Source organism: Ctenopharyngodon idella, chromosome 13 (assembly GCF_019924925.1).
Source record: "Ctenopharyngodon idella isolate HZGC_01 chromosome 13, HZGC01, whole genome shotgun sequence".
NCBI classification, from domain to species: Eukaryota; Metazoa; Chordata; class Actinopteri; order Cypriniformes; family Xenocyprididae; genus Ctenopharyngodon; species Ctenopharyngodon idella.
The window spans coordinates 27,441,296-27,467,558 of record NC_067232.1 but is presented as its reverse complement, the minus strand read 5'-3'; the positions used below and the strand labels follow the sequence as shown (position 1 = coordinate 27,467,558).

General features: G+C 37.4%; 1 protein-coding gene across 2 annotated transcripts in view; it reads left to right on the top strand.

The window, feature by feature from the left end:
• Positions 1-25,272, top strand: part of foxn2a (forkhead box N2a) — a 65,800-nt gene extending 40,528 nt beyond the window's left edge. Inside the window, exons 2-6 of one of the 2 annotated variants that reach the window (XM_051916769.1) lie at positions 13,908-14,458; positions 17,728-17,852; positions 21,485-21,534; positions 21,905-21,973; positions 24,075-25,272. In XM_051916769.1, the coding sequence (XP_051772729.1) occupies positions 13,925-14,458; positions 17,728-17,852; positions 21,485-21,534; positions 21,905-21,973; positions 24,075-24,520 (1,224 nt within the window). In that variant the 5' untranslated portion in view covers positions 13,908-13,924 and the 3' untranslated portion in view covers positions 24,521-25,272. The remainder of the gene's footprint in view (positions 1-13,907; positions 14,459-17,727; positions 17,853-21,484; positions 21,535-21,904; positions 21,974-24,074) is intronic. The other variant, XM_051916768.1, reaches the window with a different exon arrangement.
• Positions 25,273-26,263: the final 991 nt, after the last annotated feature.

The window sequence follows — 26,263 nt, the reverse complement described above, 5'->3', positions numbered from 1 at the left end:
AAACAAAGTCGACTGATAGATAGCACACAAGATTCAGGAAGTTACTTGAACCTTGTTAAATTAAAAAAACGCCACATTATATTACTGTGTAAGAGTGTTCTTGGTGGGGGGAAAAAGCTGTTTGGCTGTGATTGAACTTAAGTGGGCTCATACCCGGTGAGATCATATAATATTTCCTCTTGACTCATTTCTCGACTGAACACATTAAGATTGAGAAACAATCGGTTAGAAGAAATGGCTCATTTCTAGAGAGACCTTGAACACTCAGGCCTAGTTCACTTATAGTAGGACTCAATGAATCTGTGCTTTTGTTAGGTTTCGTTTCAGTATTGACAGCGTTTACATTTACATTTAGCAGATGCTTTTATTCAAAGCGATTTACATTGCATTTAATGTATGCGTTTTATGATTTTCCTGGAAATTCCCTGTTGAACTAGGTAATTTCTACATCAGTACAAATTAAATGTTTCATTGTTCATGTTCAACAAAATACTGATGACTAATAAAAAATCTGCAAGAGCAATGTTTGTGTCACCAACTAGCTCGCAGTACGATTCACGCCACTTCAGAATTAAAATTTCCTGATAATTTACTCACCCCCATGTCATCCAAGATGTTCATGTCTTTCTTTCTTCAGTCGAAAAGAAATGAAGGTTTTTGAGGAAAACACTCCAGGATTTTTCTCCATATAGTGGACTTCACTGGGGTTCAACGGGTTGAAGGTCCAAATGTCAGTTTCAGTGCAGCTTCAAAGAGCTCTACACGATCCCAGACGAGGAATAAGAGTCTTATCTAGAGAAACCATCAGCCATTTTCTAAAAAAAAATAAAAATATATTTACTTTTTAACCACAAATGCTCGTCTTGCACTGCTCTGCGATGCTCCACGCATTACGTAATCATGTTGGAAAGTTCACGCGTGACGTAGGTGGAAGTACCGATCCAGTGTTTACAAAGTGAACGTGCAAAGACTTAAAAAGGTAAAACAATGATCTCAGACAACTTTGAAGTTGGAGGAGAAAATGAGTTTTTCGCCCTACTTCCTCCTACATCACACGTTCCAACATGATTACGTAATGCGTGGCACATCACAGAGCAGTGCAAGATGAGCATTTGTGGTCAAAAAGTATATATTTTTTATTTTTTTTTAGATGGTTTCTCTAGATAAGACTCTTATTCCTCGTCTGGGATCATGTAGAGCTCTTTGAAGCTGCACTGAAACTGACATTTGGACCTTCAACCCGTTGAACCCCAGTGAAGTCCACTATATGGAGAAAAATCCTGGAATGTTTTCCTCAAAAACCTTCATTTCTTTGACTGAAGAAAGAAAGACATGAACATCTTGGATGACATGGAGGCGAGTAAATTATCAAGAAATCATGTTAACAGGCAAAAAAAAAAATTGCTTTTACAGTGATGACCTTTCTCTGATAAAAGAACATCTTATTCAGCACAGTCGTCTTGCTCTAATCATGGAATTCCTGGAAATTATTTCCTTGATATCAGCGGCTGATAGTGTGACGCTATATTAAGACATAAGTATGGACAATATATCACCTGACCTCTACAGCTCTCACACTGTCGGCAGAGTTAAATGAGTGTCAAACTATTTTCCATGCGCGGTTGTATTTTTAGTCTCGCCTCCGTAACGCTTTTCTCTCTCTGAACTTATTAGCCTACTTCTGTGAAAGACTTTTGCTTCCCAGCGGAGCGGCGTGGGAACGCTTGTCATAATACCTGGAGTATTAGTCCATGTTCTTAATGAAACGTCTTTATGACTTTCAGCGTATTGAAAGTCATCAGTGGTGTTTGCACAGGGCTTTAAGACACACCTGTGTGTGTTTGACATAGAGGTGGGACGGTCTTGTCTTCAAGTCAACTGACAACCGTGAATGAGCCGGGAGGTTCGAGGCATGATTGTGACACATGGTTTAACACGTCCAAACGGCTGATAAAGGGTGTGGTGACACCCTCTAGGGCACAACAGCACAACTCTCGTCTTTTAAACGCTGCTTTCTGTATGTTGCTGTCCTTGCAAAGTCTTTCTCTTTTGCTTTTGCCATTCCAGATGTTGATGTTTTCCCTCTTTCTTTGCCCATGCAGTTTATTTTAGGGCTCAGAACTGAGGCGCAGTGATCTCTCATAATGCTGGCCTCAGCATTTCCAGGACGTATTGATCTCTGTCCATTAGACGCTCTATCTTACTCGGCAAAACATCACCCCACCTGATGCCGAGGGATAAAACGGTCTCCTTCTGATGGCTTTTTAGGTCATCGGCTTCATTTTCACATTCTTCTTGGTGACCTCAGGAAAAGCCAGCTGGATTTATGTGTCGTAGACTATAGCCCTTCAGGAGCTTTCATGGGTCAGAAATGGTTTTTGGTGGTAGTGTACACACCTGCCAACCTTTTTGATTACTCAATTGCAAGTTATCAATAATTAACAATTACATAATGCAGTTTACGCAGGATATATGAGCTATTATGAGGGTAGAAAGGACTTTTAAAGGCTGGACCTCCATGAATTATGGAGCAGGCTATCAGTTTTCCTCCTGTGTAAAATCTGTGCTGTTTTCATGCTCCCAGATTGGAGGGAAACGCTGGCTTGGTTTGGCTTTAAATATTGCAAGAGATGCCTTCAATCATTAAGATGAAAGTTAAGGAGTAGGAAACATTTTCTTTAGAAGCACAATCTTAGAAAAAAAAAAAGGTTCATTATAGAGCTCTAAGAATGCTTTATGCAAAATATAATCCCTTAATCATCCTGATTAGATGGTGAAAACATGATTTTTATTGTAAATTTTTCATTTATTTTTGCTAATTTTAGTAAATTTTCACATTAGCGTGCACATCCTACGCTGTTATTAATACGGGGATCGGCTGGAAATAGCGACCTCTCCTGGATTGATTTGGTATTAAAGGGTTAGTTCACCCAAAAATGAAAATAATGTCATTTATTACTCACCCTGATGTCGTTCCACACACATAAGACCTTCGTTAATCTTTGGAACACAAATTAAGATATTTTTGTTGAAATCCGATGGCTCAGTGAGGCCTGCATAGCCAGCAATGACATTTCCTCTCTCAAGATCCATTAATGTACTAAAAACATATTTAAATCAGTTCATGTGAGTACAGTGGTTCAATATTAATATTATAAAGTGATGAGAATATTTTTGGTGCGCCAAAAAAAAACAAAAATGACTTATATAGTGATGGCCGATTTCAAAACACCGCTTCATGAAGCTTCGGAGCGTTATGAATCAGCATGTGTGAGAAAATCAAAGCCATAAATCTAAACCGGTTGTGTTCCAAATTTGAGGTTGAAATCTCAAAAAATGAGCTTTCAGTAAGATTTTGTTTGGCTGCAGTACCAAAAGTTTCCACTAGATGAAATTCGTCTCCCATTTATTTCCAGTGCGCTCGTTTTTGACCATGAGGAGCACGAGTGTGACTATTTTTTTTTTTCAGGACCATTTAACCTTTTTAAATCATGTCCATGATTTATTTTTGTGTGTGTGTGTGTGTGTGTGTGTGTGTGTGTGTGTTCACACAGCAAATGCCAAAACCTTTACCAAGTTTCATACCATTCCGATGAAGTAAAAAACTCTTTAAAAAAAAAAAAATTGGTCAAAAATGACCAAAAAACATTTTTTGTCTTATATTAGATGTTCATTAAGTTAAAATATGTTCTAGTTAAATGGTTAAGAACAGAAACTGCAGTTTCAAACGGATAGTTCACCCCGAAATTAACATTGTCATCATTTACTCTCCCTCATGTTGTTCCAAACCTTTCTGAAAAATATCAAAGTTTTTTGCCTATACAAAGAAAGTTAAGAGGTCTAATGTTGTTGCAAAAAATCTTTTTTGTGGTCTGCAGAAGAAGAAAAAAAGTCATACATGTTGGGAATGTATGAAGCCAATAAGAGGACATGGTGATAGAAAAAAATATGAGAAGAAAATTATGGGAAAAATATGTTAGTGGTTAGTTCCTCGAGAAACTATTGTGAGAAAAATGCAAAAGCATTGAAATATTTGTCCTCCCATCTCATATTTTTCCATCACCAGAACTTTTGCATTTCCTGGAGAAACTTTACATTGACTTGCAAAAACGCAGACGGAATCGCAGAATCCAGTCATAAGAACGGAAATTTACTGTATAAGATGGAATTTATATAATGTAGTAATAATAATAATAATAATAAATTATTCTATTTATTAAATCTATTAAATCTAAATTTAAGGAATAATCACAATTTTTCCATTTTAACTGTAAAGCTCTGTTTTGCAGCACTTTGTTTGACAAAAAAAGTTTGTTTAATGTCATATGATTAAAAGATAAATTAAATCAATGTTTTATGCCTTCATTTGATTGCCAGACAAACTTAAAATACACTACACAGAACTTCTGAAAAAATAAAAACAAAACATTTCATAAAAACAATTTTTTTTTATTCATTTTTATGAATTCAATTATTTAGACATGCTTTTTGATTGTTAAAATTTAAGTAAACCATTAAAATAGAATCTAGACAACAAATTTGATAAAAAATATATAACAGAATTTGAGAAAAAAATAAAGCAGATTTCATAGGGCCTAAAAAATGTAATTTTTGTTAAACCTTTAATAAATTGTTGTTAAATTGTATAAGTTTTATGATTTCAATTAATTAGACATGCTTTTTGATTACTCCAATTTAACTTAACTATTACATTAAAACGGAAGAAGAACAGAATCCAGAAAAATTCAAATGGAAAAAAAACGGAATTTGGAAAAAAAAAAAAAAATGGAATTTAGGAAAAATAAAACGGATTTCTTTGTAATGGCCTCAAGTCAGAAATATCATGCAGGAATATCCCACATCTTTAACATCCATGGAATCTTTCCATTCCACAAATGTTCTTTAGATTTTAAAGAAAAAAGTAGTTCTTTTTAGGAACTGTTGACTGACAGGTTCTTTGAGGAACCCAAAATGCTTCTTCTATGACATCACTGCGAAAACACCCTTTTGGAACCTTTATTTTTAAGAATGTATAGTTAGAAAAAAAATTGCAATTTTAAAAATGATCACTGCAGAAAACAAGCTGCTGCTTTAAGACGGAAGAGATTGAAAGGGTCCCGTCGCCGGCACCTGCCTCCCTCTCTCATGAATGAAAGGCTTGGCATTGAATGGGAATTTTAACTTGCAGATGAGCCGGTGGCATCTCTGTGATCAGACCCCGGTGTCGTCTTCCCCGCTACAACCATCCCTCATTAGCGCTCGCTCTCCCTCCCTCACAAGTGCGCCATTACCGACCGCCGCTTTGATGCCGCTTGATAAGAGCACCGATAATTATGATAATCACAACGGCAATGATAATCGACTATGAGCTAATCACATAAAAACCACTTCCCCTTGTTGCTCGACAGCGGTGCTCAAACGTAGAGGAAGTGTGCTGCGCTTTTATGGGCCACCGGCTCCCCCGCTACTACCCAGCAGCACCTGGGAATTATTAGGGCTATGCTGCTCGGTGTAGGTCAGAGTTTGTGTTGCTAATAGGGGTTAATGAACTACCCAGAGGCTATAGAGCGGAGCGCGATTGAAGTTAATGGGTTAACAGGAGCAGTCTTGTGTGTATGGTAATGACTCCGGTGAGTTAAGGGTACTTACACAATTACAACACAGTAAAGGCAACGAGTCACATCAACATGTCTAGTAAACTGAACCGTTATGCATGCTTGAACGTCACACACACACACACAGTCTTGACTCTGAGCTGCGTTGTATTTCTCAGTGTTCTGTTTTAAATTAATTTTATTTCTTCTTTAAAGTTTTTATTTATTTATTTGGTTTTAGACATTTTATTTTGTTCAGTTTTTTTATTTTTATTTTAATATATTTTGTTTATTTTGTAATTTAATTAATTTTTTTTTTTTTTTTTCTAAGATTTGTTTTGAAAATTGGGATGTGAATCCTCAGAACATATATTTACTTATATTTTTTTTTAATTTTTCTTTTTTATTCTAAGATTTATTTTGAGAATTGGGATGTGCATCCTCAAAATAAAATAAAAAATACATTCTGAGGTTGCACATCCCAATTCTCAAATAAATCTTAGAGAGAGAAAAAAAAAAAAAAAAAAAAAAATACATAAAAGAAAAGAAAAAATGTTCTTTTTTTCACATTTTATTTATTTATTATTCCCTCAGTGTTGTTTTATATTATTTTTTATTTCATTTTTTAAAGTTTTTTATTTTGTTTTAGTTTTTTTTTTGTTTTGTTTTTTTGTTCTGTTTTATTATTTATTATTTAAAAATATAGTATTTTTTATTTTGTAATTTTATTTTTTTATTTCAAAATTGTTTTTATTTTTTTTTTTTTTTTTTTTTTCAATTTTTTTAAGAATTGGGATGTGCATTCTCAGAACATATATTTTATTTTTACATTTTTTTATTTATTTTTCTACGATGTATTTTGAGAATTGAGTTGAATTATTTTGAGAAAAAATGTAAAAAAATTAAATAATAATAAAAAAAACAGACCACTGAGGGGAAATATATATATATATATATAATATATATATTCCTCAGTGCTCTGTTTTATATTATTTTTTTAATTTAATTTAATTTTTAAAGTTTTTATTTATTTTGTTCTTTTTTATTATTTCATTTAATATAGTATTTTTTTAGTATTTGTAATTTTAATAAAAAGATTTAAATATTTTTCTTTCTAAGATTTATTTTGAGAATTGGGATGTGCATTCTCAAAATAAAAGAAAAGAAAAGAAAAAATATTTTCTGAGGAAGCACATCCCAATTCTCACGCACATCCCAATTTTTTAATTCTTTTTTTTTCCCCATAGATTTATTTTGAGAATTGGGATGTGTATCCTCAGAACATTTTTTTTTTTTTTTTTTTTTTTTTTTTTTCCTTTTCTTTTTTAAAGTTTTGCAAGCATGTTCACTACGCTGTGTGTCATGGCTCAGACTTTCCCCAACCTTTTGAAGGAAGATTTCCATGTTTGTGTTTTGGGCTTTGGGGAGGAAGCTTCGCTTTAATGCATTCGGGCAGTTCCGTTGCTGCCTGACATGTCTGATAACTCCACTTTCCTGAGAGTTATGATTCATCATGCACTGCTTATGACTTATTTATTAATTTTACTGTTTCCATGGCGCTCCTCTCAACCTTTCATTTGCTCACTCATTCTCCGCGAGCTCTTTTCCAGTTGTCTCTCCATGTTCTCCTTTGATCAGATCATCTTGTGTCTTCTCTGGACCTGAAGTTTTTCTGACGCTCCAAGTTCTTGCTCATTTCTGAGTTTGTGTTTCCTAAAGAATTTACTTGTGTCCTTGTCAGCCATTCACTATATGTACGTTTCTCATTTATTTTGTGTAAAAATATAATTTATTAATAATTACAATAACATTGATTTCCATTAAGTTTTAATGGTAACTTCAGCAATAGAGTCAGATGTTGATTCAGTAAACGATCTGACACATTTAGTTCATTCAGCGAAAGATTCGTTCAAACTCTTGGCTTACTCTCTTTAGTAGGTTCTTATTTTGAACAAGTAATTACTTTGCGACCGCTTAAAGGATTAGTTCACTTTCAAATAAAATTTTCCTGATAATTTACTCACCCCCATTTCATCCAAGATGTCCATGTCCTCCTTTCTTTGTTTTCATCAAAAACCTTCATTTCTTTTCGACTGAAGAAAGAAGGACATGAACATCTTGGATGACATGGGGGTGAGTAAATTATCAGGAAAATTTTATTTGAAAGTGAACTAATCCTTTAAAAGTTCTATATAGTATGTATATAATCCGCCATTTTGTCATTGTCATGTGACCTATCAGCATCAGTTGCATCGCTTCATTGCCATTCACAAATCCTCTCCCACGGCCTCATGGGATAGTAAAGTGTCCATCGTATGCACCTTTTAGAAATAGTAGGTCATCCGGGTACTTTTTGCGTACTCTTTTATGAGTACTGTGAATTCGGACATACTACTTTTGTCACATACAGTTTTTCAGCCACTATATAGTAGATAAGTATGCATTTTCTGATGCAGACTAGGTCTTTTTGAACGATTCTCTGCAAGAACCGACTCATACCAGTCATTTGTTCTTGAATTGGAATATACTGATAACGCTGTTTTTGATTCACTAAAAAGAACCATTCATAAGAGTCATTTGTTCTTGAATTAGAGTGTACTGATTGTGCTGTATGTTTTTGATTCACTGAAAAGAATCAGCTCATAAGAGTTGTTTGTTTGTGAATTGGATTGTACTGATTGGTTCTTTTTAGTGAATCACAAACATACAGCGCAATCAGTACACTCCAATTCAAGAACAAATGACTCTTATGAATGGTTCTTTTTAGTGAATCACAAACATACAGCGCATTCATAAGAGTCATTTGTTCTTGAATTGGAGTGTACTGATTGCGCTGTATGTTTGTGATTCACTAAAAAGAACCAGCTCATAAGAGTCATTTGTTCTTTAATTGGAGTGTACTGATTGCGCTGTATGTTTGTGATTCACTAAAAAGAACCATTCATAAGAGTCATTTGTTCTTGAATTGGAGTGTACTGATTGCGCTGTATGTTTGTGATTCACTAAAAAGAACCATTCATAAGAGTCATTTGCTCTTGAATTGGGTTGTACTGATTGCGCTGTATGTTTGTGATTCACTAAAAAGAACCATTCATAAGAGTCATTTGTTCTTGAATTGGAGTGTACTGATTGCGCTGTATGTTTTTGATTCACTGAAAAGAATCAGCTCATAAGAGTCATTTGCTCTTGAATTAGGTTGTACTGATTGTGCTGTATGTTTTTGATTCACTGAAAAGAATCAGCTCATAAGAGTCATTTGCTCTTGAATTGGAGTGTACTGATTGCGCTGTATGTTTTTGATTCACTAAAAAAAATCAGCTCATAAGAGTCATTTGCTCATGAATTGGAATTATTACAGTCTTTTGATGATCTTTGGTAAGTAATGAGTCACAAATATGTTCAATGTTGTGATTTATATATATTTTTTTAGTTTATTTGTCACACTGGAAATATAAGGTCAATTTGTGATTGTTTTTTATTGTAGCGGAAAGTTTTAGTATTTAGCATCTGAAACTAACCTAACTGTGTTGCGCGCTTCTCGAAACACTTCTGAAGTTGTTGTTTTATGCATGACCCGTACCAGTCTGGTCCTGTCTGACCTAGTTCAGCATTAAAAACACTAGTAAAACCTCCATCCTCTCCAGAGAGAGATCTACACCACCCACACCCACCGCAGAGCGTCTGGTGTCAGTGTACGAGTGGCGCGCGTATGATGCATGCGAGAGTGATGCCATTTGATGGCTTAACTGGATGGACTTTCCCTGCTCTTATTCAATCCACTGTCTAATCCGCCCTCCTAATTGAACTGACAGCGCGGTTGTCATGGTGACATTGGGGGCACGGATTGAGCGTGGTGTGACTAGACGGTGGGGATTTGCCAATTCGCTTGACGCCAATGACCCGCTTTCTGCCGTAATGCCGCGGCTGGGGCTTATCTGTCCCTTTTACATAAATATATTTGTGCGGTTTGGCTTAACGGTGTGCCAACTGTTGGAGCACAATTACTGATGATGATCTGAAACAATAGCATGAAACGTGAATCCATATGAAGGCATTATAGTGACATAATGGCATTAGAGAATCCACACAAATGTGATCCAGATCAGATGGATTTTATTTATTTATTTTGTTTGCTTTTTGTTTTATTTTATCTTTATTTTTTATTTTATTTATTTGATAGTTTTTAATTTGTTTTTCTTTTTTTTTTTTTTTTTAATTATATTTTATTTTGTTTTTATTAGGGCTGGGTATTGACAATTTTCACGATTCGATTCGATTTCAATTCGATATCGATTATTTTTACACTAAATGGCAAATTTTCTAGAGGAAAAAAATCTCTCAACTAATGCTGTAAACTACACATGGGAGTCAGTTGGTACTACTTTACTATAATATTGAAGGTTAAAATTTACTTATTTATATACAAACACTTAAATTACACTCAATTATGTTTTTTTTATAATAAAGTTTAGAATTACATAATCATATTTCTACTCCAATTCGTTTTTTTGAAATATAAACATTTAAATCATAACTGATTTATTCAAACATGCATTAAATATTGAAGAACATTATAATGAATATGTAACGGTGCATAGCTATATTTATCAGAATGCTGCTTTCTAGAGTTCACTTTTCTAGCTGACTAACGAGTTTATGGTCACTGAATATGTTTTTCTGAGGTAAATGTGACGTTACGTGACATTGTTTACAAGCTGTTTTTATTGACGTCTTTCTGAGGTTGAAACACTGAGCTATTACACGAGACATGATACGGATTTCGGTAAGTTGTACTGTATATTGTAACATACCTTCAGATGTTCATTCATGTTTATTTCGCGCTGTAACTGGTATTAAAGCGGAGGAGAGGATGTTCACATGCGCTCGTGCTGCCGCTTCTCTTTAACCGAGGCACTAAAGCGATCTGTCACGACACATTAAACAGCGCCAAAACGGTATTTATTTTTTGAATCTCATAATAAGATGGACGTCATTTGAAATCTGAGACTTTGCTTCATACCAAAAGTAACAAAGCACAAAGATTTTTGCGATTTATCGGATGGGACGCGCGCTACATTACATGTTCTGTTCATTCATCAACTGAAAACAGACTAGACTAATCGATTAAAATCGAGAAATCGTTTTTTTTTTTTTTGTTTTTTTTTTTACCCAGCCCTAGTTTTTGTTTTTTGTTTTTAATTTTTAAATATGTATTTTTAGTTATTTCATTTTAATTTTATTATTTAGTTTTATTTTAGTGTATTTTGGGTATTTATTTTTTTCCCTTTTGTTTTTATTATATATATATATTTATATATATATATTAGTGTGTGTGTATGTAAAAGGATTTTATTTATTTTGTTTGCTTTTGTTTTATTTTATCTTTATTTTTTTTTGTATATTTTATTTACTTTATTTTTTTTAATATTTTTATTTCAGTTATTTTAGTTTCTATTTTATCACTGTTTTTAAAAAATTATTTATATATATATATATATATATATATATATATATAATGTAAAATTAGTTGGCACACAATTAAAGGGGACCTATTATGCTCCTTTCACAAAGATGTAATATAAGTCTCTGGTGTCTCCAGAATGTGTCTGTGAAGTTTCAGCTCAAAATACCCCACAGATCATTTATTATAGCAAATTTGCCCCATTTGGGTGTGAGCAAAAACACGCCATTTTTTTTGTGTGTGTCCCTTTAAATGCAAATGAGCTGCTGTTCCCGGCCCCCTTTCCAGAAGAGGGCGGAGCTTTAACAGCTCACGCTTCGGTCGCTCAACAACAACAAAGCTGGAGAATCTCACGCAGCCAAAATGAGGATTGTCAGTAACGGTGTCAAACCGGAGTGACACTGATGGAGAGACTTGACTGCCGTCATGTTAATCTTTTGTGTTGAATTGACCCTCGTTTGTGAAACAGTCCGGTGTAAAATGACGGCATGTCAACAACACTCTACTACAACAACTCTTCCTCTTCTCTAAAGCAGCCCAACGTGGCCACACCTCCTTTGTTGTGTGTTCTCGGGGGCGGGGTTTATGTAAATTTTAGGGTTTGTGATGTCACCAACCTGGGAAGAAGCTCGTTGTAGTCCCTACCAGTCCTTAAAAAGTGATTTCTGTAAAAGAAAATATCTCCCTTTGCATTGAACTTTGAGTGTCGTAACTTTGCAGATGTTGTTTATGATCAAACAGCAACATTACACACTAAAGTTAAAAAAGTAAAATCATAATCAACTCATAATCATAATCCATATGATGGCATTACAGCGACATAAGGGCATTAGAGCATCCACACAAATGTGATCAGATCAGATGGATTTTATTTATTTATATTTTTTGTTTGCTTTTGTTGAAACGTGAATGTCATGATGTCATTACAGCGAGAGCATCCACACTATTGCAGTCCGAACCAGATGGATAGCGATTTCAACATGCTTTCAGTAAAATTCCCACTGAACTGTTTCATACAAATGCAAATAACCGGCAGCGATGCTCTTCTGCACGGCCTTTTATAGGCAATAGGTTGCCTAAGCAACACTGTCACCTCTCGTTCCATGGTAATGGATGAGCGGAGACGCACTGCTTTCTGGATGTGTTTTTTCCTTCCCCATTCTCTCCTCAGCCAGTAGCCACTGATGGTTTCTCGTGGCTGGTTGGCGCTCTGGTGGATGGATAACTAGCAGCTGCTTAAGGAGGTGGGCGGAGATGAGAATGAGACCGGGTCATCTCAGACACTCTCAAGAAACCTCAACAACCCTCAGACACAAGAGCCGCTCCTTCAGCTGCGACTGCTGAACGACTGCGAGAATACCAGCAGACGAGGCTTTCTCAGAGAGATTTCTCAAAAAGAGAGATTATTGGATGGGAATGAGGGAGATTAGAGAAGAAAATGTAGCAAGAATTTTAGCCTAGAGCTTGTCCTCTTAAAAAATGGTTGTAAAAAGGCGTCCAATTATTAAAGGGGTCCTTGATTATGATTTCACTTTTTAACTTTAGTTAGTGTGTAATGTTGCTGTTTGAGCATAAACAACATCTGCAAAGTTACGACACTCAAAGTTCAATGCAAAGGGAGATATTTTCTTTTACAGAAATCACTTTAGACTACCAAAAACGGCTGGTCGAGCTTCTTTTTGTGTTGGTGACATCACAAACCCTAACATTTACATAAACCTGCCCCCGAGAACACACAACGAAGGGGATGAGGCCATGTTGGGCTGCTTTAGAGAAGAGGAAGAGTTGTTGTAGTAGAGTGTTGTTGACATGCCGTCATTTTACGCCGGACTGCTTCACAAACGAGGGTCAATTCAATGCTGGATTTGCACAAAAGATTAACATGACGGCACATGCTAGTGGATGAGTTGAATCAACTCCACAGCAACTACATAAATTTATCCACTAACCATTCAGAAACGTCCTTAAAGTTGTAACTTCTTCCTGAGTCTCTCCATCAGTGTCGACTCCGGTTTGAACAATGTAAGGCTGAACACCGTTACTGACAATCCTCATTTTGGCTGTGTGAGATTCTCCAGCTTTGTTGTTGTTGAGCTGTTAAAGCTCCGCCCTCTTCTGGAAAGGGGGCCGGGAGCAGCAGCTCATTTGCATTTAAAGGGACACACAAAAACGGCGTGTTTTTGCTCACACCCAAATGAGGCAAGTTTGACAAGCTATAATAAATGATCTGTGGGGTCTAATTGTCAATAGAGTTTTCTTCCCAATCCTATTTTTTGGTCATACTTGAATTGATTTATCACTGTTTGCACGAGTTTGAATGTAATATGATTTAAAAAAAAATTTTTTTTATAAATGCATTTGGCATAAGTCGCACGGGTATATTTGTAGCAATAGCCAACAATACACTGTATGGTTCAAAATTATCTATTTTTCTTTTATGCCAAAAATCATTAGGATATTAAGTAAAGATCATGTTCCATGAAGATATTTTGTAAATTTCCTACTGTAAATATATCAAAAATGTATTTTTGTGAGTGGATATGCATTGCTAAGGGCTTCATTTGAAAAACAATTTTCTGAATATTTATATTTTTTTTTGCACCCTCAGATTCCAGATTTTCAAATATTGTCCTATCCTAACAAACCATACATCAATGAAAAGCTTATTTATTCAGCTTTCAGATGATGTATAAATCTCAGTTTCAAAAAATTTACCTTATGACTGGTTTTGTGGTCCAGTGTCACATTTGAAAGTTTTCGAATAGGTTTAAATGATTGCTACCAGATTACTACTTTTGTGCAGCCATTCGTACTTTTTTTTTTAATTTTTTTTATTTTATTTCTCTCCTCAGAAGACGTCCTTGATTTAATGGGTCCAATCATCGGGATGTCGCCGGATAAGAAAGCAGAATCCCCGGGCGTGCTGGCGGAGCGGACGGACCTGCGCGGGGTTTGTGGGACGTTGCCCGAGGCCGAGTGCGCCGCCAGCCCTCTCGCCACCAGCTTGGACCGCAGCTCCAGCTCAGGAGACGAAGAACTCACCAACCTCAACTGGCTCCACGAGAACCTGCTCCAGAACTTCACGCTGGGAGGCCCCGAGGCCCAGTCCAGGCCCAGTCCGCTCTTCGATATCGAGGGCAACCACGGCAGCTCCGTCATCTCCTCGGCGGCATCCCATGGCGGAGAGTCTGTAAAGTCAAAGCCGCCGTTTTCCTTCTCTCTGCTCATATACATGGCCATCGAACAGTCGCCCAGCAAGTCGCTGCCGGTGAAGGACATCTACGGCTGGATTCTGGAGCACTTTCCCTACTTCTCCAGCGCCCCTACTGGCTGGAAGAACTCGGTGCGGCACAACCTCTCCCTCAACAAGTGCTTCCGCAAGGTGGAGAGGAGCCTTGGGAAGGTGAGCATAGCAAAGCAAACTAGTTAGTTGTGTGATTGAGTCATTTAACTAACACTCCTGAGGCTAAAGGGATTATTATTGCCGTTTCCATAGACATCAGTATGTACTTTACAAACTAGCTAATTTTTTTGCTAGTACTTGTATTTAAATGTCTGAAACCTAAAATATACTTTATGTTGTTGAAAACACTGAATAGTTGTGATATGCAGCAAGCTCTGAGCACATCCGTCTCTGGCTCAGTGCCAGCCAAAGTGTGAACATGCATTTAAATTTAGCAGTTGATCATGTGATGCACTGAACATTCTAAAAGAGTGCATTAGTGCCCGCCCACTTTTTCAGCAGTGTTGGTTCCGGAAGTCTTTTTTCATTCATTTCTCCCATAGGGATTTCAAAGAAGTCTTTGTGAAAGTGTTATAAGCTTTGAACCAAACCAAAAATCTACGAGGTGAATCATAATACTACAAACTTTGATTTGAAGCAAAAAAGTTTTTGAAAATTGAACAAAAAGACAAAAACTTAACTGTTTTAGTGTTGTAGTGTTTGTGTTTAAAGGATTAGCTCACTTCAGAATGAAAATTTCCTGATGAGTTACTCACCCCCATGTCATCCAAGATGTTCATGTCTTTCTTTCTTCAGTCGAAAAGAAATGAAGGTTTTTGAGGAAAACGTTCCAGGGTTTTTCTCCATATAGTGGACTTCACTGGGGTTCAACGGGTTGAAGGTCCAAATGTCAGTTTCAGTGCAGCTTCAAAGAGCTCTACATGATCCCAGACGAGGAATAAGAGTCTAATCTAGAGAAACCATCAGTCATTGTCTAAAAACAAAATAAAAATTATATACTTTTTAACCACTCTGCGATACGCCACACATGACGTAATCACGTTGGAAAGGTCACGCGTGACGTAGCCGAAAGTACCGATCCAGTGTTTACAAAGTGAACGTGCAAAGACTAAGTCAAACGGCCTTTACAAAATAAGTAAAACAACAATGTCGGACGATTTTGAAGTCCCGCGTGACCTTTCCAACGTGATTACGCCATGCGTGGCGCATCGCAGAGTGGTTAAAAAGTATATAATTATAATTGTTTTTTTTAGAAATGACCGATTGTTTCTCTAGATAAGACTCTTATCCCTCATCTGGGATCATGTAGAGCTCTTTGAAGCTGCACTGTAACTGACATTTGGACCCGTTGAACCCCAGTGAAGTCCACTATATGGAGAAAAATCCTGGAACGTTTTCCTCAAAAACCTTCATTTCTTTTCGACTGAAGAAAGAAAGACATGAACATCTTGGATGACATGAGGGTGAGTAAACTATCAGGAAATTTTAATTCTGAAGTGAACTAATCCTTAATGATACTAAAGTAGCACTGGGCTGTAGTCTGAGCTGTGACTGTGGTGCAGCGGTTGTAGCGAGCGTAAGTTTTGAGGATTTCTTCGCTCCGGTGAGAAAAAGAGCTGGGGAATCCAGTCAAGGTCACTGAGAGCAAACACACTCTGACAGCAGCTTATCTCAGCACAGAGATCACCACACACACTCTGAGCCAAACACAACACTTCTACACTCCTAAAGAATGCTGGGTTAAAAATAACCCAAGTTGGGTTAAATGTTTGCCCAACTTGCTGGGTAGTTTTATTTAACTCAACTATTGTTTAAAAATGATTGCTTGCTTAAAATGAACTCAATTAGCATTTATTAATATGTCTAATAAATGAACATTTATTAAGAAGTTTAATAAATAATAATTAAACAATAAACATTTATTAAATTGCTTATTAATTAATGTTCACCTTTTGATTATTATTGTTGCCTCTAGTAATTATGTGTCTGATTTTTAATTTCCAACATATTTTAGGTTCATTTTAAGCCAGACATATAGTCATTTTTAAGCAATAGTAGAGTTAAATAAAACTACCCAGCAGGTTGGGTCAAACATTTTATTTTATCTTTGCCACTTTTTATTTAGAGGAGCGTAGAGAGAAGATCTGTAAATGTATGTTGCAAGCTAGGTTTGAACTTGTCGCCCACATGAGCACCACAGCTTAACGTGTGTGCACTGACCATTAGGCCGCAGCTTTTTGTTTTTCTTTGTCCTAATGCTCTCAAACTGCTTTGTGTCCGTCCTCCTCTGACTATACGGTCAGTGTAATTTCCTGACGCCGTAATGTTTACTAATGGCAGCGAGAGAGAGATTGTGTGTAAGTGGCCGGCTGTGAAATGGTCTTTTCTCGACCCGGGAGAGGTCAGCGGCGAGAGACTCCCAGTGAGAGGCCATCCGTCAGACAGACACGCAAAGAGAGAGACCGAGGTTTCAGATGACACTGCCTGGTTTCGGGTTGCCATGACAACGTTTCCTCCTTCCTGTTTATGAGCAGGCTGGTAATCTGAGTCAAGGTTATAGCCCTCCTCCTCCTACCTATTCCTCTGTGTTTCTCTCTCTCTCTGTGTGCGTGTAAATAAATAAATATATATATATATATATATATATATACATACTGTAAGCTTCATTTTCTTTATTCAAAATATAATTTCTTAATTTTTTCTTTTGAATTTGTGATGTCTTTGTGCATTATTTTGCTGCTTGCCAGATTGAGACTGTTTTCCATCACTGATCAATCTCAGATGTAAAAGTTGAGGGTTTTCTACTTTTAACACACTTGATTTCCAACAAAATCCATCCTTTTGAGTGCAGTAATAATTAACTGATACAGTAATTATGAGAACTCATGGATCAGATCCTGTCATAAACACCCTTTATGTCATTTACAACCACATTCTGATGTTTATCGGGCGCTTTTAACCGCTGCTCGTAAACTCCCAGCAGGGTCTATATTGCCAATCACATGCTTAGATGATCACATTAAGACACTGTTCAGCAGTGAGTGTCTCTCACCGGGCTGCTGTAAAAGTGTCGGCCTGTTGTGTCGTTTTCTTTCTGTTTGGAGTGAAATGGGCTGCTACATAAAAATGGTGTTTCTTGCACACCTGCCATTTTCTGACGCCCTCAAACTGCAGGATAATGGCTGTGGCTTATATTGACAGTTTGGTTTTTAAGCAGGATATATTTCCATAATGCGGACAGAATCCAGTCATAAAAATGGAATCTACTGTATGTCTTTGAGATCATGAGCAGTAGTTAACCAATCAGATTGGACTTTGTGGTTCCAGTCAGCGTGCGCTTTTTACAGTTTACTTCAGATGTGCTGAAGTCACCTTCTGTCTCTGAGTATTTGCTCATCTAACTGTGTGTGTTGGTGTGGTTCTGGTAGGTTAATGGCAAGGGTTCTCTGTGGTGTGTGGACCCTGAATACAGACCCAATCTGATCCAAGCCCTGAAGAAACAGCACTTTCCCACAGCCCACTCCTTCTGCACACCCCCTGCGTCCCCACCCAGGTAACACACACATTTACTATTGTACAAACTAAGTAGACTCAAGATGCACACTGTTGTTCAGTGGAAATGTGTGGGATGAGCCCGTCCACCTAAACCGATCCTGTTCCATACATTTCCATTGAAGGAAAAAAAAAAAATCACCAACAACTCACTCTGGCTAGAAAGTTGCCAAACAAACCTGCATAAAACTACAATCTGTATAAGCACCTGATGCAGTATGTCAGCACACACGTTCAGTTGATATTCAGTTACTGTTTTTGTTGGGCCCCATCTGATATAAAATAGTTTTAATTACAAAAATGGCGTGTGAGTTGACCACTACGGTCATTTAAATGACGCCTGACTGTTCCAAAATGGCATAAAGATGCTGAATTAAATTACTGTAGATGTTAAAAACTTGTGTAGCCCCACACATGACATGCAGGGGGAAAAAAACGAAATTTGTGCGCACTATTTACTATTTCGTTCCCTCGATTTGCTAAATCGTGTGCACGATTTACTATTTCGTTCCCTCGATTTGCTAAATCATGTGCGCAATTTACTATTTAGTTCCTTCGATTTAGTTCCTAGCAAATCGAGGGAACGAAATAGTAAATCATGAGCACGATTTAGCAAATCGAGGGAACGAAATAGTAAATCGTGCGAACGATTTAGCAAATCGAGGGAATGAAATAGTAAATCGTGTGAACGATTTAGCAAATTGAAGAAACTAAATAGTAAATCGTGCACATGATTTGGCAAATTGAGGGAACGAAATTGTAAATCGTGCGAACGATTTAGCAAATTGAGGGAACGAAATAGTAAGAAGTGCGAACAATTTAGCAAATATTTACTAATTCGTTCCCTCAATTTGCTAAATCGTTTGCACAATTTACTAATTTGTTCCCTCGATTTGCTAAATCATGTGCGCAATTTACTATTCCGTTCCCTCGATTTGCTAAATCGTTCACACTATTTACTATTTCGTTCCCTCGATTTGCTAAATCGTGTGCACGATTTACTATTTCGTTCCCTCGATTTGCTAAATCGTTCACACTATTTACTATTTCGTTCCCTCGATTTGCTAAATCATGTGCGCAATTTACTATTCCGTTCCCTCGATTTGCTAAATCGTTCACACTATTTACTATTTCGTTCCCTCGATTTGCTAAATCGCTCACACTATTTACTATTTCGTTCCCTCGATTTGCTAAATCGTTCACACTATTTACTATTTCGTTCCCTCGATTTGCTAAATCATGTGCGCAATTTACTATTCCGTTCCCTCGATTTGCTAAATCGTTCACACTATTTACTATTTCGTTCCCTCGATTTGCTAAATCGTGTGCACGATTTACTATTTCGTTCCCTCAATTTGCTAAATCGTTCACACTATTTACTATTTCGTTCCCTCGATTTGCTAAAACGTTGGCACGATTTACTATTTCGTTCCCTCGATTTGCTAAATCGTGCACACCATTTACTATTTCGTTCCCTCGATTTGCTAAATCATGTGCGCAATTTACTATTCCGTTCCCTCGATTTGCTAAATCGTTCACACTATTTACTATTTCGTTCCCTCGATTTGCTAAATCGTGTGCACGATTTACTATTTCGTTCCCTCAGTTTGCTAAATCGTTCACACTATTTACTATTTCGTTCCCTCGATTTGCTAAAACGTTGGCACGATTTACTATTTCGTTCCCTCGATTTGCTAAATCGTGCACACCATTTACTATTTCGTTCCTTCGATTTGCTAAATCGTTCGCACTATTTACTATTTCGTTCCTTCGCATTTGCTAAATCGTTCGCACATTTACTATTTCGTTCCCTCGATTTGCTAAATCGTGCACACCATTTACTATTTCGTTCCTTCGATTTGCTAAATCGTTCGCACTATTTACTATTTCGTTCCTTCGATTTGCTAAATCGTTCGCACGATTTACTATTTCGTTCCCTCGATTTGCTAAATCGTGCACACCATTTACTATTTCGTTCCTTCGATTTGCTAAATCGTTCGCACGATTTACTATTTCGTTCCCTCGATTTGCTAAATCGTGCACACCATTTACTATTTCGTTCCCTCGATTTGCTAAATCGTGCACACCATTTACTATTTCGTTCCTTCGATTTGCTAAATCGTTCGCACTATTTACTATTTCGTTCCTTCGATTTGCTAAATCGTTCGCACGATTTACTATTTCGTTCCCTCGATTTGCTAAATCGTGCACACCATTTACTATTTCGTTCCTTCGATTTGCTAAATCGTTCGCACTATTTACTATTTCGTTCCTTCGATTTGCTAAATCGTTCGCACTATTTACTATTTCGTTCCCTCGATTTGCTAACTCGTGCACGATTTACTATTTCGTTCCCTCGATTTGCTAAATCGTGAGCAATATTTACTATTTCGTTCCCTTGATTTGCAAAAACGTTGGCACGATTTACTATTTCGTTCCCTCGATTTGCTAAATCGTGCACACCATTTACTATTTCGTTCCTTCGATTTGCTAAATCGTTCGCACTATTTCATATGCGTTCCTCGATTGCTAACTCGTGCACGATTTACTAATTTGTTCGATTTGCTAAATCATGCGCACGATTTACTATTTTGTTCCCTTGATTTGCTAAATTGTACACACAATTACTATATTCGTTCCCTCGATTTGCTAAATTGTTCGCACGATTTTCTACTTCGTTCCCTCGATTTGCTAAATCATGCGCATGATTTAGCCTATTTTTTTTTTTTTTTTTTTTTTTTTTTCTGCATGTCATGGGGAGGCTCCGTAAAATCAAACAAACTTGGCGTATAGCTTGTTCACACCAAGGACGATGACTTTAACGATAAAGAAAAAGATATAGTTACAAAAATAATTTTAAATGTAATAGAATAGCAGAATCCACATCACTACTATATCAATAACTGCACAGAGGAACACTATCGTCGGAATCCCTTCGTAAGCCTCGTTCAGACTGTCTAATTTTGTGCACATCCGATTGGAATCCGATTATATTTAGCAAATATGAATGCCAAAAAAAAACCACATGAAATGTTATTTTCTTTTCTTTTTTTTCTTTTTTTTTTTCTTTTTTTAATTTATTTTATTTTATTATTTTTTTTTTTATGTTCATATGTGGTTTGAAATCATTTTCAAATTGCATTTCCGGAAATCAGTTTTAGTCTGACCATAAGACATCATCTGTATTGCAAACCCCTCCATATTGCGGTTGTTTTTGGCGAATACCTACCAGCGCAACATCTTTGCAAAAGAAACCAATGCAGATATTCCAGAAAACAAGAGCGCCACGGGACTCACAAATCAGATCTGAACAGTTGTGATACTCAGTGTGGACAGTCAATAATTTAGATCAGATTCTAATCGGATACACAAATAATGGGATTTGGGCTGACAGCATGAACATAAGCAGCGAGACAGGAACTATAGAGTGTTACTGACAGACTGGGAAGAGAGGAGCTGCAGCAGTGTACAATATGGGGAAAATAATGTGTTTTTTGAACATTCAAGCATAAAAACCTATTGAAGTAGACTTTGAAAAAGGGCATAATAGGTCCCCTTTAAGTTGTCATTCGGAGCTCAAGTCGAAGTGAAACTGATTTATGTCTGTCTCTCTGTCTTTCGTCTGTCTGACAGTGCCTTCTCACCCGCACGTCACCTCTTCCTTCAGGACTGCTCTCTGAAAGGTGAGCCATTTCCAAGTCAAAATTAAAAACATTTACATCAGAATCCATCCTGCTCGAGGAGTGTCATAAGCAAGGAAATTCATTGGTCAGAAAGTATGAGAACTCTGTGAATGATGTTTTTTTTCGATGTAGGCTGGACTGTTTTCATTATTTATCTTTATAAAGCATTCTCTCTCTCTTTCTCTGTCACCTTGAGTATGGTGGCAGTGTTCACTCTCTCCTCTGTCTGGTTAGTAATGAATAATTCAAAGCTTCTGAAGGGTTGCATGGAAACAGAAACTCCAGCCCCTTGATTTCCCTCCGTAGACTTTCTCTCACACACTAACACTGAGCAGTGCTCTGACCGCTGTGTGTCTCGTGTCTTTTACAGAGTCTGACATTGATGCCGCGACTGCTATGATGCTGTTAAACTCTGCCCCCGGACACCACAGTGACCCCTGTAAGAGAAGACCTCCGTCAATCTGACATCCTGACCATCAATAATCTTTTCTAATGTTCTGTAGAACATGTTATCTGATGTTCTGCCTACCTCACCATCCATCCGTCTGTTCTATCTATCTATCTATCTATCTATCTATCTATCTATCGATCGATCTATCGTTCTATTGATCGTTCTATCAATCGTTCTATCAATCGATTGTTTGTTCTAATGTTCGTTCTGTCTATCATTCTATATGTCTGTCTGTCGTTCCATCTCTATCTGTCGATCTATCGTTCGTTCTAATGTTCTGTCTATCATTCTATCTATTGTTCTATCATTCATTCTATCGTTCGTTCTAACGTTCTGTCTATCATTCTATCTATTCTCATTTGTTCTATCCATCTTTCTATCATTCTATCGTTCATTCTGTTCCTTCGTTCTGTCGTTCGATCATTCTATCAATCGATCGTTTGTTCTAATGTTCGTTCTGTCTATCATTTTATCTGTCTGTCTGTCGTTCCATCCATCTCTATCTATCGTTCGTTCTAACATTCTGTCTATCATTCTATCTGACTATCTATTGTTCTATCATTCGTTCTATCCATCTTTCTATCATTCTATCGTTCATTCTGTTCCTTCGTTCTATCTATTGTTCGATCGATCGTTCTATCAATCGATCGTTTGTTCTAACGTTCGTTCTGTCTATCATTCTGTCTGTCTATCGTTCCATCCATCTCGATCTATCGTTCGTTCTGTCTAGCTATCGTTTTATCTATCGATTGTTCTATCATTCGTTCTAACGTTCTATCTATTTATTGTTGTCATTCGTTCTATCCATCTTTCTACCATTCTATCGATCTATCTATCGTTCGTTCTGTTGTTCTATCCATCTTTCTATCATTCTATCGATCTATCCATCGTTCTTTCGTTCTATCACTGATTGTTCTATCTTTCTTTCTATCATTTGTTCTATCACTGATCATTCTATCATTCGTTCTATCGTTCGTTCTGTTGTTTGTTCTGTCGTTCTTTCATTCTATCCTTCGTTCTGCCGTTCGTTCTATCGTTCTATCATTTGTTCCAATGTTATGTTTATCATTCCATCGTTCTGTCTATCTATCGTTCGTTCTATCTTTCGTTCTATTGATCGTTCTATCGTTCTTTCTTTGTCGTTCCTTCTATCCTTCGTTCTGCAGTTTGTTCTATCTATCTATCTATCTATCTATCATTCTGTCATTCTATCGTTCGTTCTATCCTTTCTACCATTCTGTCTGTCTGTGTATCTATTGTTCTATCGTTCTATCTATCGTTCGTTCTATACATTGTTCTTTCGTTCTATCCTTCGTTCTGCAGTTTGTTCCATCTGTCGTTCCATCTATCATTACATCTATCATTCCTGTCTATTGCTCTATTCATCACTCTATCACTGATCGTTTTGTCATTCGTTCTATCCTTCGTTCTGCTGTTCGTTCTATTGACCATTCCATCGTTCCATTTCTTGTTCCATGTATCATTCCATCTACCATTCCATATATTGTTCCATCTATCTCTCTATCTATTGATCGATCAATCGTTCTATCTATCTGTCTGTCTGTATCTGAGTCTGACGTTCTGCTCCAGTGTCTCATGTTCAGTTAGTATCTAGTTCAGGTTCATCCATAAAGGCACGTTTGCGTCTTTATTTATGGGGATGGTTTTGCAAATATGTCTGTGTAATGACTAAAAGCTCTTGCTGGTAATTAGTGCAGCATTGCACTTCCTTCACACGTCTTTATCCTCGTTAAGCGTGTCACTGTAGTGTTCTCTACCTCTAATGAGCCTTAATCACCCATAGCAGAATAAACCATCATAAGAGGGCTTCATTAAGACGGGCGGATGAAAGCACTTGATGACGCGTTTCATAACGGCAGTTTACAGATTGACACTTCAAAGGAGGAAAATTTGTCTAAATCTCATGAAACCTGTCAATCACACAGACCCTAGTAGAGCCTAAAAACAACATCAAGACTTTGAAAAAGGGCATAATTGATCTTCTTTAAACATAACATTTCAATGATGATGTCAGAAATTCGTTACGAGTGTTCTGTCCATGTCATAATTGGTGCGGTTTGGTCCACAGGTGACCCGGACAGCCCTATAGACCTCTCACGCCCGGACTCGGTCCTAGTGAGCAGCGACCCAAAGCAGGACCACAACTACAGCAGCTCCTCCTTCCAGCGCTGCTCGTCTCGCTCTTCCTCGTCCTCCTCGTCCTCACTGTCATCCCTAGACGAGGCAGGCTGCGACTCCGGCCAGGGCCGCCGCGCCGGCAGCGAGGGTTTCCACAGCGACGAGGACTCGGAGGAGGAGAGGAACTCACGCCTGCCCTCGCTTCCCGTTCGCCGCCCGCTCACCGTCAAGTGCCCTCTTCCGGGTAAACGGGCCCGCCACGAGTCCAAACCGGAACTGGACGAGGAGTTGAAAGAGGCGGCCGGGTCTCTCTTACACCTGGCCGGGATCCGTTCCGGCCTGGATCTCTCTAAGCGAACGGCCAAGAGTAAAAAACTGGAAAAGCACCGAAAATGAAGCCGAAAAATCCCTAGACTGTGTATCAGTGACTGTGCCTCCCATCATGGAAACCCTCTCTCTTGTTTTGTTTTTTTTATCTACATTTTTCATTTTATATGAGAGATTTTCCCTCCCTGACTCAAACTACGGCAATAGCGACTTTCACGCGGAGGTGAACGAAGCCATACTGAGACTTTGGAGCGCGAATGGAGCCGTTCAGGATTTCTCTCAGTGAAGTTGGATAGGGAGAGACTGATGTGTTTTCTCTTAAACGTTTGCATGCTTCCTCTTTAGGTGAGTGTCCTACTCTTCCAAGTGAATCTGTGGCGTTTCTACAGAGAACGAGTGCATGTCCGTGTTGTTCGAAGCACTAACCTCTCCCGTCGTCCACTTTATGAACGCGCTCCAGAAAATGGAAAACGAGAATTACGTCAAGAGTTCCCAGTTTTTTGTTTTGTTTTTGAAGTACACAACAAAGAAATGCAATAATTATCATCAGGCGGCTGGCGTTAAGTTCTTTCTCTTCATCAGAGGCACTGGATATCATTGCGGATGGCATGCAGAAAGGATTTATGGATAACGGATGACTTTTTTTCTCCATCAGTCGTGATATTTATGGGGTAAATCTCATGAAAATACATCAGGGTCACACTTCACTCCAGAATCAAAAAGAAAAATAAATTGTTTTGCACCCAAAAATGAAATTTCTGTCATTAATTACTCACCCTCATGTCGTTCCACACCCGTAAGACCTTCGTTCATCTTCAGAACACAAATTAAGATATTTTTGATGAAATCTGAGAGGTATATGACTCATCCACACACTTTCAAAGTCCAGAAAGTTACTAAAGACATTGTTAAAACAGTCATGTGACTGCAGTGGTTCAACCTTAATGTTATGAAGCGAGAGAATACTTTTTGTGCGAAAACAAAACAAAATGACTTTATTCAACAATCTCTTCTGTGTCATTCTCATACGCTGTTTACGTCCAGCGCCTTCAGGTTCTACGTCAGAACGGCGACTCATTATTGGCCGGCTCCTGCGTCAGCACCACATGCGTGCGTCGTGCTGATCACGTGATCAGCTTTAGCCAATACTGAGCCGGCAATCGGACGTAAACACGGAAGCCTTCACTGTGTGTAATGATAATGACACAGAAGAGATTGTTGAATAAAGTCATTATTTTTGTTTTGTTTTTGTGCACAAAAAGTATTCTCGTCACTTCTTAAAATTAGTTGAACCACTGCAGTCACATGACTGTTTTAACGATGTCTTTAGTACCTTTCTGGACCTTGAAAGTGTTGGATATGGACGAGTCATAAACCTCTCGGATTTCATCAAAAATATCTTAATTTGTGTTCTGAAGATGAACGAAGGTCTTACGGGTGTGGAACGACATGAGGGTGAGTAATTAATGACAGAATTTTCATTTTTTTAGTGAACCAACCCTTTAATATGAAACCATTATTATATGAAAACTCATTTTTTTTGCTTACAATAATAAGTTTATAGGAAAAAATGTGCTTGGTTGTTATGAAAATGTTAAATGCGTAAATTTTTTTAAATGAAGAATATTATTTCTTATTTGATTTTCTTGTTTCGGGGTGCACTATGACCTGAACATGTGACATGTTTCATGAGATTTACCCTATAAGTTAAAAACAATGAAATGCCTGACTGACTGGAATCAAATCCTGATCTGGAATATCAACACAGGATCAAGCATCACCGGGAGGATTAATAAACACAAAACCGCCCTA